Consider the following 19,365-nt stretch of genomic DNA (forward strand, 5'->3'; position numbering starts at 1 on the left):
TCTCTTACTAACGTACTTGGGCCCTTAGCTCCCAGTGGAGCATAGGCCATTGATGACCTGCTGTCTCCATTATCCACTGAAGTTGATGGTATTGTTGGAGTTCATCGATGTTTCTGTAATCTATTGTATCCACTGTACAAGGGCCTGGCCTATACAGCTTCACCAGAGCCCTATTGGCCATTCTTACCTATTTCCACCTCTCACGACAGGGACATAGGTTTGGACTTTGAGAGGCAAAAAAGTTCCCTGATGCTATTTTTTTCCATTCCAGTGCTTTGGGCTTTTAGGCGTGAATGGTGCTGGGAAATCAACAACCTTCAAGATGTTGACAGGTGATAGTTACGTCACAGGAGGAGAGGCTTTCCTGAAAGGACACAGGTAAATCAGTGTGTTTGTGACTGTTCAAAGATAACTAATTAATCACAAAAACAATTATAACCATATAACAATTACGGCACGGAAACAGGCCATCTCGGCCCTTCTAGTCCATGCTGAACATTTACATCAGTGTTTACCTGCCATGAAATATCTGCTCAATGTAATTCAGGGCTTGGTTGTAGCAGGTGCATCAGTGTATGAGTGGCATTCACACAAAGCCAAATTCACATCATCAATGTTCTTAGGCCTTTCCAGTGTCTAAGTAGGAGGACCTAGGACCTAAACAGTATGCCTGATATTAGTATCCTAGGAAAGAGCCATCCAATTTTGCCAGGTAGAGGAACACAGTGACAGTTTCTCCCAATGCTTCTCATTGCTTGCAGAAGTCCTGCTCCTAACTTGTGTCTTTCATAGAGGTTTTGCCATTGGATCTACGGGTGTGGTGTAACTGGAGCACCCGTATAAATAAGGTGGCAGAGTAGCAGAGTGATTAGCATAACATTTACAGCACTAATGATCCAGGTTACGTTTTGCCGCTGTCTGTAATAAGTTTGTACGTTCTTCCCATGATGGCATGGGTTTCCTCTGGGTTCTCCGGTTTCCACCCACGTTACAAAGTCGTATGGATTAGTAGGTTAATAGTCACATGGGTACAATTTCTGACACAGGCTCGTTGAGTCGGGATGAGTTAGTTACCATGCTGTATCTCTAAAAATGAAGGAGAGAAGGTTAGCCATTGTAGAATTGTGCAGGGAAGAATGATGGCCCAATATTCCTGGCACTTCCCCAGGAGCTTTCCAAAAACCTAAATTCCAATGTATTATTTTTAACAGACTGGATCATGCTACTTCACAGCAGAGTGTGTGATGCAGACTACATTTATGTATAGTAGCAGTCAGATACATTATTTCACTGTGGAGACACAAGAAAGCACCTTATTTCATTAGCACATCATATCAGGAAGATGAGGAACGGAAAGGGGTCATGGGCACACTAGTTGTTATGGGGATATTTGGTTACTGGTCAACTGAGATATGTTTAAGTAGAAAATATGGAGGTGTGACATAATTTTTTCTAGTGTCTTTTTCTATAACAAAAGTAAAAGATGTAGATAGTTTGTCATCTCTCTCTAGCAATTAACATTCTCTTTTAGTACCCAGCCCTGCGGTCAACCTCTGAGAGGGTGGTTCAGACGATATGTGTTGATTATAGTTCCACCATGACAACTTGCTCATGGATGTCCTGTCTGTCAGTGAAAGATCAACTAGTTTGATGTTGGATGATGAAGCAGAGGGCAAGAGATATGGGAGCAATATGATTGAGATACTGGCATCAAAATTGGAGTCACTATGGGGAAGCATTAATATGAGTTAGCAAGATCACATCACAAAGCTCCTTTTACAGATCTCAGAACTCTTACTCTGCATATTTCTAGTATTTATTTTCGCATAAAAGCATTTGGGATCAAATGATTATAAGAAGCAGACTGAGCTTTCTAGGATTACTTTATATTCACCTAACTTAGTTGATCTAATACAGCATGATCCAAAATTTATCTTGTTTTTTTTTTGATGTGAAGGCTAGCAATTTCTCTATCTTGTGCCTCAATTACCATTCAATAGATGACTCCTTATCAAAAAAGGAAAGTGCAAGAAGACTTCACTGAAAATAAATGGCCTGATCTTGTTTTTCTTGCCACAGCATTCTATCTAATATGCAAGAGGTCCATCGAAACATGGGCTACTGCCCTCAGTTTGACGCCATCAATGAACTGCTGACTGGCCGGGAACATCTGGAGCTTTATGCACTCCTCCGTGGAATTCCAGAAAAGGAAATCTGCAAGGTGAGGTAGTGCACTAGAGCCAGTATCGTAGCGCACGTCATCTATCTGAGTGACATTTTGCCAAAGCTTGTGTGATCAGAACTTGCTGACTTAAAGAAAAATTATAGGAGTGGTGTGGGATACCTGTATCCTTCTAGTTTGTGGTTGTATGATGACTTTGTAGCTGGTTATCGGTGTGCACTGACATCATTTCTACCCTTCAGATTGCTGAGTGGGGAATCCGGAAGCTGGGAATTGTGCGCTATGCAGACAAAAAGGCCGGTAACTACAGTGGAGGGAATCAGCGCAAGCTCTCCACTGCCATGGCCTTGATAGGGGGTCCTCCAGTTTTATTTCTGGTGAGTGTTCACATTTCTGTTTCCTTATAATATGGGGAGATACAACTTTTGACCCATTAAATCTGTGCTGAGAGAACAATTCCAGTCCCATTCTAATTTACCCTGTACCCTAATCTCCCATGTTCTCATCATTATCTCCCAAGTTCCAACACTCAACACACATTAGGAGCAATGTACAGTCGCCAATTAAATTATTAACTTACACATCTTTGGGATGTGGGAGAAACTAGAGTACCTAGAAGAAAGCCACCGGGAGAACATGCAAACTCCACACAGAGAGCACTGGATATCAGGATTGTACCCAGTGTGCTGGAGATGTGAGGCAGCAGCTCTATCAGCTGTGCTGCGGTACCTTCCTATACTATCTGACTGCCAACCCTGCAAATTGATCTCCGTGCACGGAGATCAAAGGCATCAAAATTCTAAATATTGCTCCCTGGCTCCCTTCCTTCATCCCTTTCTCCTATGATCCACTCTTTTCTCCCATCAGATTTCCTCCTCTCTGGCCCTTTAACTTTCCCACCCATCTGTCTTCATCTATCACCTCCCAGCTATCCTCCTTCCCCTCTCCTCACTTTATTATTCTGGTGTCCTTCCCTTTCCTTCTCAGTGCTGAAGAAGCACCTCAGCCCGAAACATCAACGTTCATTTCCATAGATGCTGCCTGATCTGCTGAGTTCCTTCAGCATTTTGTATTTGTTGCTTTGAATTTCCAGAATCTGGAGACTTCCTCATGTTTATTTTTTTTAATTTATTTTTTGTAGCGAAATGTACATTGTTCTTTTTGTTGATTTGGATTGCCCATCCCTAATTGTCCCTTAACTGAGGGAACAGTTATGTATCAATGACATCGGTGGGAATGGAGTCATATTTATACCAGACACACTAAGGGTGAGGGAATCAGCAGGTTTCCTTTTAGAGCAGTTCACCTGTTTAATAATTACTATTATTGTACATAGCTTTAATTCTAGATGTATTTAATTATCTGAACATAAGTTTTACAGTTTCCATCTTGGGGTTTCAACTGGAGCCTCTGGGTCAACAGTCCAGAGCTAGAGTCATTAAATCATGGATCTTAGTGCTGGTTCGGTCACTAAACAGTTGTATAGCTACTGAATCAACATACTGAGCACAACAGAGCTCTGTTGTAATCAGTATGGTGACCGACGTTGGATAGTTACAAACATTGCAATAGTTTAAACTTGACATTATGTGCTAATGGAGCATTTTGGATTCTTTCAAAGGTGAAGAAAAAATGTTTAAACCAATGCAGCACCTACAAAAAGATCAAGATGTCCACCATATTTACGTTTTAAATTTCAACCCACTCATTTCTTTAATTTCACTGTCTTGGGGATGTAATATCTGTTGGATAATTTATTTGTGCTGGATACATTAGGTCTGTAATCATAGTGAGTGATGTTCAAGGGAACCTCTTTTGTTGTCAAAAACAGGATGAACCCACAACAGGTATGGATCCAAAAGCACGGAGATTCCTGTGGAACACAATTCTCAGTATCATTAAAGGAGGTCGCTCAGTGGTTTTGACATCACACAGGTGCGTGTATGGCAAGCATCAGGGAGATTGCATTCATTCAGATGAACCAGTTGTTAGGTTGCAGCTAAAATATGTGACTTTCATCATTCATCTCTGAGGCACTGTTCCCAGCAAATTTAGTATGACTTCCTTTTGCCACAGCAGGGCTCATATAGCCTCACGGCTGAGGTCCTGGAGATGCTGAGGACATGATGGTTCAGGACAGGAAGAGATCGTTCACTCTTATTAAATATTGAACCTTGTAGAACATAAAATAGACCATCTACAGTGCATTTCATTCTTGTAGAGTCATACAACATGGAAACAGGCCCTTTGATCCAACTTGCCCATGCCAACTGTGTTGTCCAGCAGGCTTGTCCCATCTGCCCCCATGTGATCCATTGCCCTCTAAACCTCTCCTTTCCATGTGCTTATCAAGGTGGCTATTAAATGTTGCTTAAGTGCCTACCTCTACCTCTGGCAACTCATTCCAAATAGGCATCATCTTTCGCATGAAAATTCAGCCCCGACGTCCCTTTTAAATTTAGTGCCTCTGATCTTAAACGGACTGTATGTCCTTTTGTTTTTGGACGACCCCACCCCCAGGACTATGTGCTTTCACCCTTTCTAATCCATCATAATCTTAAATATCTCTATCTGGTCACCTCTTAGTTCCCTGCATTCCAGAGAATGTTGTCCTATATGTAGAACTCTCCTTGTAACTCAGATGCCAGTTGTCCATATCATTTGTTTATGGGTGCATGCTGGGGAATTTAATTTTGCTCAGTAATACTGAGGACACATTGTAGTAGCCACAACCAGTTGAGCAATATTATTCTGTTCATGTTGTAATGATTTCTTTAGCTGTCTGATCAGATTAACTGGGTTCAAGGCATATGATGGGCTGTGTAGTTATTAACCTCTGGCATCACATCACTTATGCAAACATATTAAAAAGCAGTGTGAGCAGAACCACTTCCCAATGCTATAAATATTCACTTCCTGACCCGATAAATATTCTTAATGTGCCAGCAAATGCTAAAGTGCATTCCAGTCCTTAAGGAATGCTGTTAATATTGAGCTAACACCATTAACAACTACCTCCTGTATATGTTTCATTCTGAATCTTTTCAGTAGAGGAAAAGGAGATAGTTTTCATATAATATACCCAAACTTCGGAACCTCGTGTAATAGAATGTGCATGTGTAAATAAATATACACCAACTTCATAAGATGTATTTTAGATGCATATGTATAACTTGCATGACTATATTTACTATGGATATAAACATTTGTCCCTCATGTATCCAGGATCCTGAGGACTAGAGAATTCTTCCTCTGCTACTCAGGGTGCTTCAGATCAGTAATTTTGCGAGTGACATTTATAATATGTAACAACTCAGGACTTGATCTAAATCATATTTCAAGTTGACTGCTTGCTACTAAGTGTAGAGTGGTGCCTCCAGTCAAGTGTAATGCTAATAGTCTTCTCTGCTTGTTTCCATGCAGTATGGAGGAGTGCGAGGCTCTGTGCACTCGCATGGCAATAATGGTTAATGGGAAATTCCGCTGTCTGGGCAGCGTACAGCACCTCAAGAACAGGTAACACCCTCAGTAGTCTTCTAACACTGAAGCTGTAGTGAATCAGTGAATTAGATTGTTAAGTTGGTTTATTATTGTCACATGTACCAAACTTTGAGTGAAAAACCTGTCTTGTATATTGCCCATACAGATCACTTCAGTGCAAATGCATTGATGTAGTACAATGTAAAGCAATAATAGAGTGCAGAATAAAATGTTACAGTTACAGAGGGTAGTAAAGTGCAAGGTCACAGCCAGGTAGGTTATGAGGTCAAGAGTCCATTTTGTATTATTAGGGAACTAGTCAATAGTTTTATAACAGTGGAGTTGAAGCTGTCCTTGAGCCTGGTGGTGCGTGCATGTTCAGAGCATCTCTCATTGTTAATCATTGGGAAGGTTATCAAATTAATAGAAAATGTTAAATTAGACAAAGGGAGCACATCAGGAGAAAATGAATTATACTGAGTTAAAATTCCTAGCACCATCTGAAGACTGAAATGAGAAACATGAAGCATCAGTGAAATCCTTCTTCTATGTTATAGAGAGTTTATTTCTGATTGGTTTTCAAATCGACAATGGGTAATCTGAAAATTCATAGACTACCTTTACCCTGCCAAAAAAGAATCTGTTGATGAATTTCTCAAACTATATCTCTTACATAATTCTATGAATGAAACACAGAACCCAGAGTTTCAGTAATTAAATTGTGACAGACAGGTCTGCAAATTGTGCTTGGATATCTTGTGGCTATTAATCAAGAGAATTATTTCATTGCGTCAAATTTAGTTACCTCTATATCATCAATAAGTGCTTTTCATGATGCCCTTTTTAGAGCCTGGCTCACTAAAGCACCATTCAATACGATTTTGCATTAATATTCTTGGACTTTCTTTTGGATGTAAGGCAAATGTTGCTTTTGCTGAATTCGTGCATTGCAGAGAGAGGGATATGGGATTTTTGGTTTCCCTGTATCAACATAACAATTTTCAATTCAGATATGAAACTGGTAAGAATAAGGGTCTCTCTATTTAAGGTCCTCGCAAAGTGTCTTTGTACAATATCTTGAGACATCATCAATGCCACCATTCTGAGGAAGCTTCCCAATTTGGGGCGTAGATGGGCTGTGATGTTACAATCCAGCCAGAATGTATGAAAACTACCATCTGCATGTCTCTCTCCAATGGCTGCTGATCTGGAAAAGTATCATTATTTTATCATCATCCAAATCCTGGAACTACCTTCCCAACAGCATTGTTGAAGCACATTCAAAGTGTGGATTTCAGTAGTTCAAGAAGGAGGCTGACCATCACCTTTCAAGAGTGTTTGATAACTTGGAATAAATGATGGTGATATCCAATGTAAATTTGAAAAGTAATTTTCCCTAATTTCACACAAAATATTTAAAACCAATAATGAAGGGAAATATTTATGTATAAATGTTGACTGATTTAAATCCTAGCTTCCACAGTTAACATCCAAGCTACTGCATCACTTCATTGAATTCATCTGTGTGTGTCACCATCTCTTTACATAGTTATGTAAAGGATACACAGAACCCATAGTTCCAATTGTTAAGTTGTGAAACACAGGTCTGCAAATTGTAGTTGGATATTTTGTGGCCATTAACTTTAACAATTACCATTGTCTTCTTTCCAGGTTTGGTGATGGATACACAATAATCGTGCGGATAGCTGGTCCAAACCCAGACCTGACTCCTGTGGAGCAGTTCTTTAAGCGGGCTTTCCCTGGTAGCATTCTCAAGGAGAAACATCGCAGCATGCTCCAGTACCAGTTGCCTTCATACCAGTCCTCCTTATCAAGAATCTTCAGTATTCTCTCCAGCAACAAGGAGAAGCTTCATATTGAGGACTACTCCGTTTCACAAACCACATTAGACCAAGTAGGTGCTTGCTTCTTAGAAACATAGAAACATAGAAAATAGGTGCAGGAGTAGGCCATTCGGCCCTTCGAGCCTGCACCGCCATTTATTATGATCATGGCTGATCATCCAACTCAGAACCCAGCCTTCCCTCCATACCCCCTGACCCCTGTAGCCACAAGGGCCATATCTAACTTCCTTTTAAACATAGCTAATGAACTGGCCTCAACAGTTTGCTGTGGCAGAGAATTCCACAGATTCACCACTCTCTGTGTGAAGAAGTTTTTCCTAACCTCGGTCCTAAAAGGCTTCCCCTCTATCCTCAAACTGTGACCCCTCGTTCTAGACCTCCCCAACATCGGGAACAATCTTCCTGCATCTAGCCTGTCCAATCCCTTTAGGATCTTATACGTTTCAATCAGATCCCCCCTCAATCTTCTAAATTCCAACGAGTACAAGCCCAGTTCATCCAGTCTTTCTTCATATGAAAGACCTGCCATCCCAGGAATCAATCTGGTGAACCTTCTTTGTACTCCCTCTATGGCAAAGATGTCTTTCCTCAGATTAGGGGACCAAAACTGCACACAATACTCCAGGTGTGGTGTCACCAAGGCCTTGTACAACTGCAGTAGTACCTCCCTGCTCCTGTACTCGAATCCTCTCGCTATAAATGCCAGCATACCGTTCGCCTTTTTCACCGCCTGCTGTACCTGCATGCCCACTTTCAATGACTGGTGTATAATGACACCCAGGTCTCGTTGCACCTCCCCTTTTCCTAATCGGCCACCATTCAGATAATAATCTGTTTTCCTATTTTTGCCACCAAAGTGGATAACTTCACATTTATCCACATTAAATTGCATCTGCCATGAGTTTGCCCACTCACCCAACCTATCCAAGTCACCCTGCATCCTCTTAGCATCCTCCTCACTGCTAACACTGCCACCCAGCTTCGTGTCATCCGCAAACTTGGAGATGCTGCATTTAATTCCCTCATCCAAGTCATTAATATATATTGTAAACAACTGGGGTCCCAGCACTGAGCCTTGCGGTACCCCACTAGTCACCGCCTGCCATTCTGAAAAGGTCCCGTTTATTCCCACTCTTTGCTTCCTGTCTGCTAACCAATTCTCCACCCACACCAATACCTTACCCCCAATACCGTGTGCTTTAAGTTTGCACACTAATCTCCTATGTGGGACCTTGTCAAAAGCCTTTTGAAAATCCAAATATACCACATCCACTGGTTCTCCCCTATCCACTCTACTAGTTACATCCTCAAAAAATTCTATGAGATTCGTCAGACATGATTTTCCTTTCACAAATCCATGCTGACTTTGTCCGATCATTTCACCGCTTTCCAAATGTGCTGTTATCACATCCTTGATAACTGACTCCAGCAGTTTCCCCACCACCGACGTTAGGCTAACCGGCCTATAATTCCCCGGTTTCTCTCTCCCTCCTTTTTTAAAAAGTGGGGTTACATTAGCCACCCTCCAATCCTCAGGAACTAGTCCAGAATCTAACGAGTTTTGAAAAATTATCACTAATGCATCCACTATTTCTTGGGCCACTTCCTTAAGCACTCTGGGATGCAGACCATCTGGCCCTGGGGATTTATCTGCCTTCAATCCCTTCAATTTACCTAACACCACTTCCCTACTAACATGTATTTCGCTCAGTTCCTCCATCTCACTGGACCCTCTGTCCCTTACTATTTCTGGACGATTATTTATGTCCTCCTTAGTGAAGACAGAACCAAAGTAATTATTCAATTGGTCTGCCATGTCCTTGCTCCCCATAATCAATTCACCTGTTTCTGTTTGCAGGGGACCTACATTTGTCTTTATCAGTCTTTTCCTTTTTACATATCTATAAAAGCTTTTACAGTCCGTTTTTATGTTCTCTGCCAGTTTTCTCTCATAATCTTTTTTCCCCTTCCTAATTAAGCCCTTTGTCCTCCTCTGCTGAACTCTGAATTTCTCCCAGTCCTCAGGTGAGCCACTTTCTCTGGCTAATTTGTATGCTACTTCTTTGGAATTGATACTATCCCTAATTTCTCTTGTCAGCCACGGGTGCACTACCTTCCTTGATTTATTCTTTTGCCAAACTGGGATGAACAATTGTTGTAGTTCATTCTTTGTTCATTGAGACCTAAACTATGGGTGCACACTACTGCTGATTTAGAATAACAGGTACCCCAGCAATACCACAAATTTAAAATGGCTTTGTCTTTTTTGCTTCCCTTTCTCATTTCTTCCTCATGAAAAGGTCCCTACATTCCTATTTTCCGCACTGATAATTTCTCTTGCTCACTTTGGGGACCGAACCATGGCCCTTCAGTGTTGGACCCCCTTTTTAAACTAGTGTCCTCATCAATTCTCGCAGTTAGAATGAGAATCAGAATCAGGTTTAATATCACTGGCATGTGTTGTGAAAATTGTTAACTTTGCAGCAGCAGTATAATGCAATACTTGATAATAGAGAAAAAAACTGAGTTACAATAAGTAAATAAGTAGCGCAAAAATAGAAATAAAAAAAGTTGTGTGGTAGTGTTCATGGGTTCAATGTCCATTCAGAAATTGAATGGCAGAGCTGTTCCTGAATCGCTGAGTGTGTGCCTTTAGGCTTCAGTACCTTCTTCTTGATGGTAGCAATGAGAAGAGGGCAAGTCCTGTGTGATAAGGGTCCTTAATGAAGGACCCCACCTTTCTGAGGCATCAGTCCTTGAAGATGCCCTGGATACTACAGAGGCGAGTGCCCATGATGAGAATGACTAAATTTACAACTTTCTGAAGCTTACTAAGATCCTGTGCAGTAGCTTTCCCCACCAGATGGTGATGCAGCCTTTCAGAACACTCTCCACAGTACATCTGTAGAAATTTGTAAGTGTTTTAGGTGACATACCAAATCTCCTCAAACTCCTAATGAAATATAGCTGCTGTCTTTCCTTCTTTTTAATTGCATTGATATGTTGGGTCCAGGATAGATCCTCACAGATATTGATACACAGGAGCTTGAAATTGCTCACTCTTTCTGCTTCTGATCCTTCTATGTGTTTCCCTCGTCTTACACTTTCTGAAATCCACAATCAGTTCTTTGGTCTCACTGACTTTGAGTGCCAGGTTGTAGCTGTGACACCACTCAATTAGCTGATATATCTCTCTTGTATGCCCTTTCATCACCATCTGAAATTCTATCAACAGTAGTTGTATCAGCAAGCAAATTTATAGATGGCTTTTGAACTATGCCTCACCACATAGTCATGGCTGTAGAAAGAGTAGAATCATTTAATTCTTTGACGAAAGTTGGGCAGCTATGCTTGGAGGTGCTAGAGTTTAGAAGAGTGAGAAAGGACTTGATTATAACATACAAGATCCTAATGAATCTTGACAGGGTGGATGTGGAGACAATCTGCAATTAGAGATCCCTGTTTAAAAATATGTGGTCACCTATTTTAGATAGAGATAATACTTTTCTGTTGTGTCAGAGAGTTGAGGATTGTGGTTGCGCTGATACGCAACGAGTGAAAGCAACACACCAAGTCGAGCAGTATCTGGTTGAACTGTTTACTGTTTCAATCTGCATGCACTTAAGTACCCGCTCCCAGCATCCCCCACTCTTTGTGGGGCGGAAGTGACGTCGGCTTCCGGGCCGAGGTCTGCCCCGCGCTCAGAGCCCTCTCAGTTGCCGCTGGCTGCGGACTCGCCCGCGACTGCTGGAGCCAGTTCACTTGCCACATAAGCGAGCCGCCACAGGATCTTTATAACATTCTTTCTCAAAGGGTGATTGGGAAAGGCCCTATTCAAGTACAAAACTTCTTCAAAGGGTAGCTTTATGAATTAAGTTCTGTTCTTTGTCCCTTGCTACTGTAACTCATTGTGTGTTTCTCTTCAGGTATTTGTAAACTTTGCCAAGGACCAAAGTGACGATGACCTCCTAAAGGACACATCCATTCACAGAAATGACACCATCCTCAATGTTGCACTCCTGAATTCATTTTTACATAACAGCAATGTGAAGGAAAGCTGTGTGTGAACTGGTGAACTGAATGTCAGACCTGAACAGAAACTTCCCTTCAAAATCTGAACTTGTTTTTTCAGTAAATAAAAGAGGAAGAATAAAACTGGACACTCTACTGATGCCATTCAATGCAATCCAATGCAACAATTCCACTATTTTGTGACAAGGTGGTGCCTCTGTTCATTGTTAATTAGTACTGAGGTTAAGTCAAAAACTTGAATATAGTTTGTATTACAATATGACCTTGTGAAACTCTAGTATTATACGGAATTTCAATTTAACAATAACAATGCGACAATCCTATAGTTAATCACTTGTCAGGGGTGCTACGGTAGCGTAGCGAATGGTACAACTCCATTAAAGCTCGGGGCATCGGGGTTCGAAGTTCAGTTCCATAGCATTGTAAGAAAGTACGTTTTTCCTGTGTGTGCCTGGGTTTCCACAGCATGCTCCGGTTTCCTCCCACAGTCCAAAGACTTACCAATTATTAGGTTAATTGGTCATTGTAAATTCTCCCATGATCAGGCTAGAGTTAAATAGGTGGGTTGCTGGGTCAGGCAGCTTGTTAAGCCAATAGGGCCTGTTCCACACTCTATCTCTAAATAAGTAAAAGTTAGCAATGAGTTAGCAAATCAATAACTCATCCGCACACAAATACATACAAACCAGTCCATGTAGTTGATAAAGTATTTACCAAACTCTGAAGCTTTCAGAAATCGTAACCAAAGCTGGCCTCAATTCCTTTAATAACCCTTCTCTAAGACTACTTTTTTAGATATAAACAAAATATCTTAGTAAGCTATTTATTTAACGACTACAGATATTATGAATGAAAACAGAAGTGTTTACATTGCATCCTATCAGGAATAAAATTACACACTTCCACAGGCACTAGAGTTTTTTAATGGTCATCTTTAAAAATACTTCGATGGTTTCATTCCAAGCACTTTATACAGAATGTTCTGAAATACATTGTTTTGTTTTTGTTTGCACTGTAAAATCAATTTAGTCATTATAAATGCAAACAAAGAAAAATAGCAAAGCTTGGAGATGATAAAGTTTTAATGTTTATAACTTAAAAGTCATTTTTCATATCAAAATTTTACAATACCAAAATAATAACTTGTTTGTGAGAAAATTTTAATGTCTAAATATATTTGTATGTTTTTTTGTTTCCTACGCTTTATGTTAGAAATAAAATTGTGATAACATTGATTTTATTTTGCCATCTGTAAGAAGTAGAAGCAGGACTCGACCATTTGGTCCGTCTTGCTTGTTCCATCATCCAGTAAGATCATGGATAACATTTAACCTCAGCACTGCTTCCCTACACCAGTCCCAAATCGACGGAACAAGTCCATTATCATCCCCTATTTTTCCTGCTCAATCCCTCCCTTCTACTGTTTTCCTGAACACATTGATAGTGCTGACTTCATTGATTTCATCTGGTTTGGGACTGGACATGAGGGGCTGGAGGGGCGTTGGGGATTCAGGTTGCTAGTAAATTTGTTTGAGGGAAAGTCAGAGGTTTCCCTGAACAGTGGAGGGCCAGGCTCAGACAATGTTGCAGAGGGAGGGATAAAAGGTTTTATGTTCCAAAGGCTTTATGCACAGCTTAACGTTTCAAAGGTCAGCACAGTCAGTTAGTATTAAGTTAATTCTCAATGTTAGCTAGTATTTCACTAAATCTAATCCCTTAAGTGAAAACAGTGAATTGGGGATGAAGCCTTTGTGAGAGATGTTAATTATCCTGCCCTAGAGAACAAATATGTATCTCACCTACTTTGGCTCTTGGGTACTTTTTTCCTTCTTAACAGCCCCTGGACATCAAGCAGTAGTGCTGTCTGATTCAGCAAGCTATCTAACCTACTGTCATTGGCAGTCAGCCTTAATCTGACTTTACTACTCAAGGGACCGGACCACAAGATCTGGGCAGACAGTCTCAAGCAGGGCACCACTGACGGTATCTTCGAGGATTAGGTTTGGTGAAACTATGATATGTGTCCTAACTGGCTTGCACCAAAATTATGTTGGCACACAGCATTCAGTGCCACCATTTGATTCATTAAACAACACCCATGATAAAAAGATACAAAATGATTATCTTTACTGCCAATTGCAGCAAATGAATTTTTAACAATCCACGAGCAGTAAGAGGTTTTCACAGGAAACATCTCACACCAACTTGCAACCAGCTAGATGGTAACAAGAACTTAGGTTTCGAAATCCTCACAGTATTTGGATAGTAAATGGTTATAATGCCAGCACTATTGAGAAATAATGTTATTTTCCAATTGTCTTTCTAAAGGTTTAACAATAATCTTTGAACAGGAGTTTTAAAATGCTTCATTTATTTCAATCTGTCTCTGTTATATTTTAATTAATGGTATAACAATGAATACACACAAATAAGCAAAAGGACTCATCTATTTTCCTTTAAAAGATGTCTGTCATTATTGTTACCAATTGATTAATCAATGTGATCTCCAATCAAAATTACCATGGCAAACAAGAGTGTTTTTTTTAGATTACCACCAGTTTGGGCACATTCTCAAAAGATCGCCACCCCTGTTCTAAGCATTTAAGATTTTTAATCAAAGCCCCCTCCATCTGCTTAGTTCATTCCCAATCTCTACATTGAGTAATGGGTCATCCCAAAGAGTCATTGCCAATAAATATTCTTTCAGACATCATCACTGGAATAGGTTATCTGAGCATTGTGCCTCTGTTGTTCGAAGGATCCAGCTTTGCATAAAGCCACTAAGTTTACAGCATTATGTCACTGGCTGTACTTCAAATGTACATTTTCTTTGGAGCATTCTGAAGTCTGGAAGCTGCTATGTAAATGGATAAACACAAGAGAAAGATGCTGCCTGACCTGCTGAGTTTGTGCGTGTAAATTAATGGTTTTTTTCAAAGTGAACATTTGAATTAAAATGTTCAAACCAAGGTATCTTGTTTTCCCAAAACTTGGTACTTTCCGAGGTGAAGTTACAAATGATCGGAATGCTGTTTTGTGTGTGTGTGTGGGGGGGGTGGGGGGTGGGGGGGAATGGTTATGCTCACGTAGTTCACATGCTGTCATTATTAAGAGAGAGAGAGTATTGGAAGAAAAAACAAATATTTTTAATAGTCTCCTTATTTTCCTAAGCTCTAATGAATGGACATCAATCTAAAAGAATACCTTAGTTTCCCTTTCTGCAGATGCTGCCTGACCTGCTGAGGGCTTCCAGCGTTTTCGTTGTTATTGCAAAATTGAAATGTCCGAGTTTTTCCAAATTATTGGAGCTTCCCTGATTTCAATGAAGATTTGGCAATGGCTTCTGCTTTCTGTTCCCCGTCCTGGAGATCCTATCCTAAAGTTCTCCTCCACTCTTCTTTCAGAAGCACCATAAAGCCTACCTTTTTCGGTCAATTGCTGTTCGCCTCTCCTAATACATTGATGATTGGCTGATGGTGTTCCTATTAAGAACTTCTGACATATTATCACATTAGAGGCTCTACATATATTCAATTTGCTGCACAGTTCTTAACATAATCAGTAGCAAACACAAAAGAAATGGATCTAGTCTTCAGATTACCCCTTGTGGTCATTCATTAGATAGGTCTAGATATGAGAAAAATATGAGAACATCATGCATGGGACATGATCTATCCGATTCTTGCCAATTTTTTTTTAGACAGCAGCCATGTTAGCATCAATAAATAGCCAAGCACCTGTTTGAACTAGTACCAGGTGGTGTCTCGGCACAGTTCCAAGGATGAAGGAGAATGCCAGGCATGAGGAACCTGAGCATCTGAGATCACATTTGAAATTGTCCTCTTCTCCATCTTAGTGTTGCATTCCTGCAGACAGGAAGAGGCTAAAGAGCAAGGCTCCAGAGAATACGACAACTCATCTGTGGATCTGAATGAATACACCATGATTGACACGGACTGTACTAAAGCAGTTGTAGACAACCGTCCCCACAAAATCATTCAGCGTCTTCCCCAGTGAGAAGCCCTGGATGAACTATGAGATTCACAATCTGCTGTGGACCAGATCAGAGGCATTCAAGTCAAGTGACCAAGAAAATTACAAAAGGTCCAGGTACAATCTCCAGAACACCACCTCAAAGGCAAAGTGGTAATTCTGGATTAAACTTGAACAACAGAGGATGCTCAACAGATGTGTCAGGGCTTGAATACTATCACCTCTTATGAAGTTAAATCAAGCCACATATGCAACAGCAAGTCTTCGATTCCAGGTGAGCTCAATGCCTTACATGTTCTCTTTGAACATCAAAACATGGAGGAACTGTCATGAACCTCCACCGCCCCTAAGAATGTTAGACTACCGAAGTAAGAGGCTAACAATCTCTGTGAGCATGCCAGCCAGTTGATAAGCACCGGTTTTTCGTTCTTGGCAGCATACCCCATCTGGGCCAGATGCTTTCCGTGGGTTCACCCTCCTGAAAGCTGCTTGCACTTCAGCCTTGGAGAATTCTAGGAGAATTCTTGGAGAATTATAGTGGAGAGTTTATTGACTTGCTGCATCGCAGCACGGTATGGAATCACCAATGCCCTTGAACAGAAAATCCAACATAAAGTAGTGGATATGGCCAATTTTGTTTGGTTGCCACCCGCTCGACCATGGTTTTCGGTCGGGCACCGGACGCTCGGAGAGATTCGGCAGGGGGCGGGCGCCCAGCATTTGGCTGGGGGCCGTGGTCGAGTGGTCGGCGACTTGGGCTGGCTCCCCCACCAGACTTAGTCTGGTGAGGAGGGTGTGAGGACACCCAGCAGGACTGAAAAAACAAGACCTGAGAAAGGGCGGATGAGCTTCTTGTGAGCCAGCGGCCACCTTCCGTGGAAGAGATTAAAGCCTCACCACGTATCTACGAATCGTATGCTATGCACCTAGTTAGAAGAGATATTATGAACTTGAGCGTTGCACCATGTGCCTGGACCTGCCCAAGGCCTCCGCCTAAGGAAGGGCCAAGTTCGAAGAAGTGGCTGCAGCTGGAGGCCGACACAGCCTCGGGCTTGAGTTCGGCGGGGCGACAGTGATCGGTGTCAAGGCAGCCAGTGAGAACAGACTGGAGCAGAGGTTGTACTCGGTGCTATCACAAGATCGAAGAAGATGGAGGTGTATAGCCACCAACCCTGGATTCGGGATGGCACCCACTGACTGACTGACTGATAGCCAAGTTCATTGCGAGTAAAGCCTTCCCCTCCATTGAGTACGTCTACATGAAGCATTGTTGCAAAAAGCAGCATTCATCATGAGGGAACCCTGCCCCCCCTGCACCCAGGACTTGCTCACTTCTTGCTGCTGCCATCAGGAAGAAAGTACAGGAGCCTCAGGACTCACACCATCAGGTTCAGGGACAGTTAGAACCCCTCAACCATTAGGCTCTTGAAGCAAAGGGAATAATTTCATTTAACTTTACTTGCCCCATTATTGAAATGTTCTCCCAACCTTTGGACTGACTTTTAAGGACTCGTTTTCTCATGCTCTCAATACTTATTGCTTATTTACTTATTATTTCTTTCTTTCTGTATTTGCACAGTTTGTTGCCATTTGCAACCTGGAGTTGGTGTGGTCTTTCATCAATTCTATTATGTTATTATTGTGTTTCTGTATTTATTCAGAATGCCCACAAGAAAATGAATCTCAGGGTTGTGTGCGGTGACATATATGTAGTTTGATAATAAATTTACTTTGAACTTTGAGAAGACATAAGATTAATATCTCTGCAGGAGCATGAATTGGAAATGTGGAAACGTGTAACCCTCATGTTCTGTCATCTGTGTAAGTCTAGGGCAGACAGTCTGTGGCCCTGCCAAATGGGTGAGATTGAGATGCAAGTCCACCCCTAAACCCCCTTTTGTGTGGATGCTGCATGATTTGTTACGCTGTTACAAATCAATACCACAAAATAAGAGACAGTACAATTAAATGCATACAATTAAATTATTTAGCTTTATAATTCTTAATTTGACTACTGGGTTAGTGAAGAAAAAGCAAAAAAAAGAAAAGGGCCACCTTTAATGAAACAGTCTAATGTGCACAAGTTGGAGCTCACAGTTCTCCCTTTGCCGATCCTCCTTCGATTTCCTCGGACTTCGTCAGGTCATGGCTACGCTCTGGCACCTTCTCTCTTCATCTCCTGCCGAACAAAAGACCCAGACACCCTGATATCAGGCACACGGCTCACATTCTAAAGCACCTGTTAACTCTAACCGTAACCCAAACACTGCTTCGACAGAAAGACTATTACGTTAGCAATGAAACCTTTCTCAGGGTGTTGCACACAGACAGAGAATAAGAATGAGAAAAGAGAGAAACATATATGTAAAATTAGTTGATAATTGTAAAAGACAATGATAAGTTTGTGATTAAAATTATTTAACCATTATTAGGTTTAAACTTAATGACTAGAGGAAGATGTCTTTACATATTGAATCTTTATTAACTTTGCTGCCACATAATACAATGCCACTAGTTCTTCAAAAGATGCATATTTAATAAAATATTTATAAAAACAAAACATTACCAATTGAAATAGAATCTGAAAAATAAACCTGAAATAAATTGGTGAGGCATGTATGGTTTTATAGACTAGTCACAGTGATTAATGGAAGACATTAGTTTGGATCATGCTGATGACCAGCTAACACTACCTTGATGCTAACACAGAGAGAGACTGCAGATGCTGGAAAACTGGATCAACATATCAAAATTCTGGAGGAATCCACCAGGTCAGGCAGCATCACTGGAGAAAAATGAACAGCTGACAGATTGGGTCAAAACCTTTCATCAGTGCTTGATACAGAGTGTGTATCATATAATTCTAGCCCGTACACAGATTCATGGATTTAAGAATACTTTGAAGGTCAGTTGCATCCACAAGCACATCTTACTTTTCCATTTGCTACTGAATTCAATAGTGAGCCCAGAACTTTCTGCATCTGGTCCCTCTATATTTACACCAGCCGGTAAGGTCACATTCAGTTGACTGGGGTTGCTGCTTTCCTTGGAAAAGTTATTGTTTTGTTTTACCTTTCTTTTGATTGATATGAATGGGATTTTATTTAATGTATCATGACTTTATAAAACATCGCTTTCAATTTTAGTTCTGTATTATTTCTCTGTATTTCGTCATCAGAGGCATATAGAAATAATGAAATGACTTTAAACAGCATTAACCATCAGCGGCTCCATGGATACGACCATACTTTATATTAGTAAGTCAGGCAGCTTCTATGGAGTGGAATAAACGGTTGACATTTCGGGTCTAGACACTTCATCGGGGTTGTAATGAACAGTCTCAGCCCAAAATGTCAACTCTTTATTCCCCTCCATAGATGCAGTCTGACTTGCTGAGTTCCTCCTGCATTTTGTTTCTATTGGTTAAGATTTCTAGCATCTGCATCATCAACGTAGAAACATAGTAAACCTATAGCACAATACAAGCCCTTCGGCCCAAAAGGCTGTGCCGAACATGTCCTTACCTTAGAAACTACCTAGGGATACCCATAGCCCTCTATTTTTTTAAACTCCATGTACCTGTCCAGGAGTCTCTTAAAAGACCCTATCATATCCACCTCCACCAACGTTGCTGGCAGCCCATTCCATGCACTCAACACTCTCTGCATAAAAAAAACTTACCCCTGACATCTCTTCTGTACCTACTTCCAAGCACCTTACAACTGTGCTCTCTTGTGCTAGTCATTTCAGCCCTGGGAAAAGCCTCTGACTATCCACACGATCAATGCCTCTCATCATCTTATACACCTCTAG

At 41.0% G+C, this 19,365-nt stretch overlaps 1 protein-coding gene across 2 annotated transcripts in view; it reads left to right on the top strand.

Moving 5' to 3' along the window:
• LOC134346993 (phospholipid-transporting ATPase ABCA1-like) overlaps positions 1–14,387 on the top strand; it is a 170,398-nt gene extending 156,011 nt beyond the window's left edge. For both annotated transcript variants that reach the window (XM_063048934.1, XM_063048935.1), the window contains exons 44-50: positions 272–378; positions 2,080–2,221; positions 2,425–2,559; positions 4,014–4,117; positions 5,606–5,698; positions 7,334–7,577; positions 11,454–14,387. In XM_063048934.1, coding sequence (XP_062905004.1) covers positions 272–378; positions 2,080–2,221; positions 2,425–2,559; positions 4,014–4,117; positions 5,606–5,698; positions 7,334–7,577; positions 11,454–11,594 — 966 coding nt within the window. In that variant the 3' untranslated portion in view covers positions 11,595–14,387. The remainder of the gene's footprint in view (positions 1–271; positions 379–2,079; positions 2,222–2,424; positions 2,560–4,013; positions 4,118–5,605; positions 5,699–7,333; positions 7,578–11,453) is intronic.
• The last annotated feature ends 4,978 nt before the right edge of the window (positions 14,388–19,365 follow it).

The sequence above is a fragment of the Mobula hypostoma genome, chromosome 5, assembly GCF_963921235.1.
Source record: "Mobula hypostoma chromosome 5, sMobHyp1.1, whole genome shotgun sequence".
Lineage (NCBI taxonomy): Eukaryota > Metazoa > Chordata > Chondrichthyes > Myliobatiformes > Myliobatidae > Mobula > Mobula hypostoma.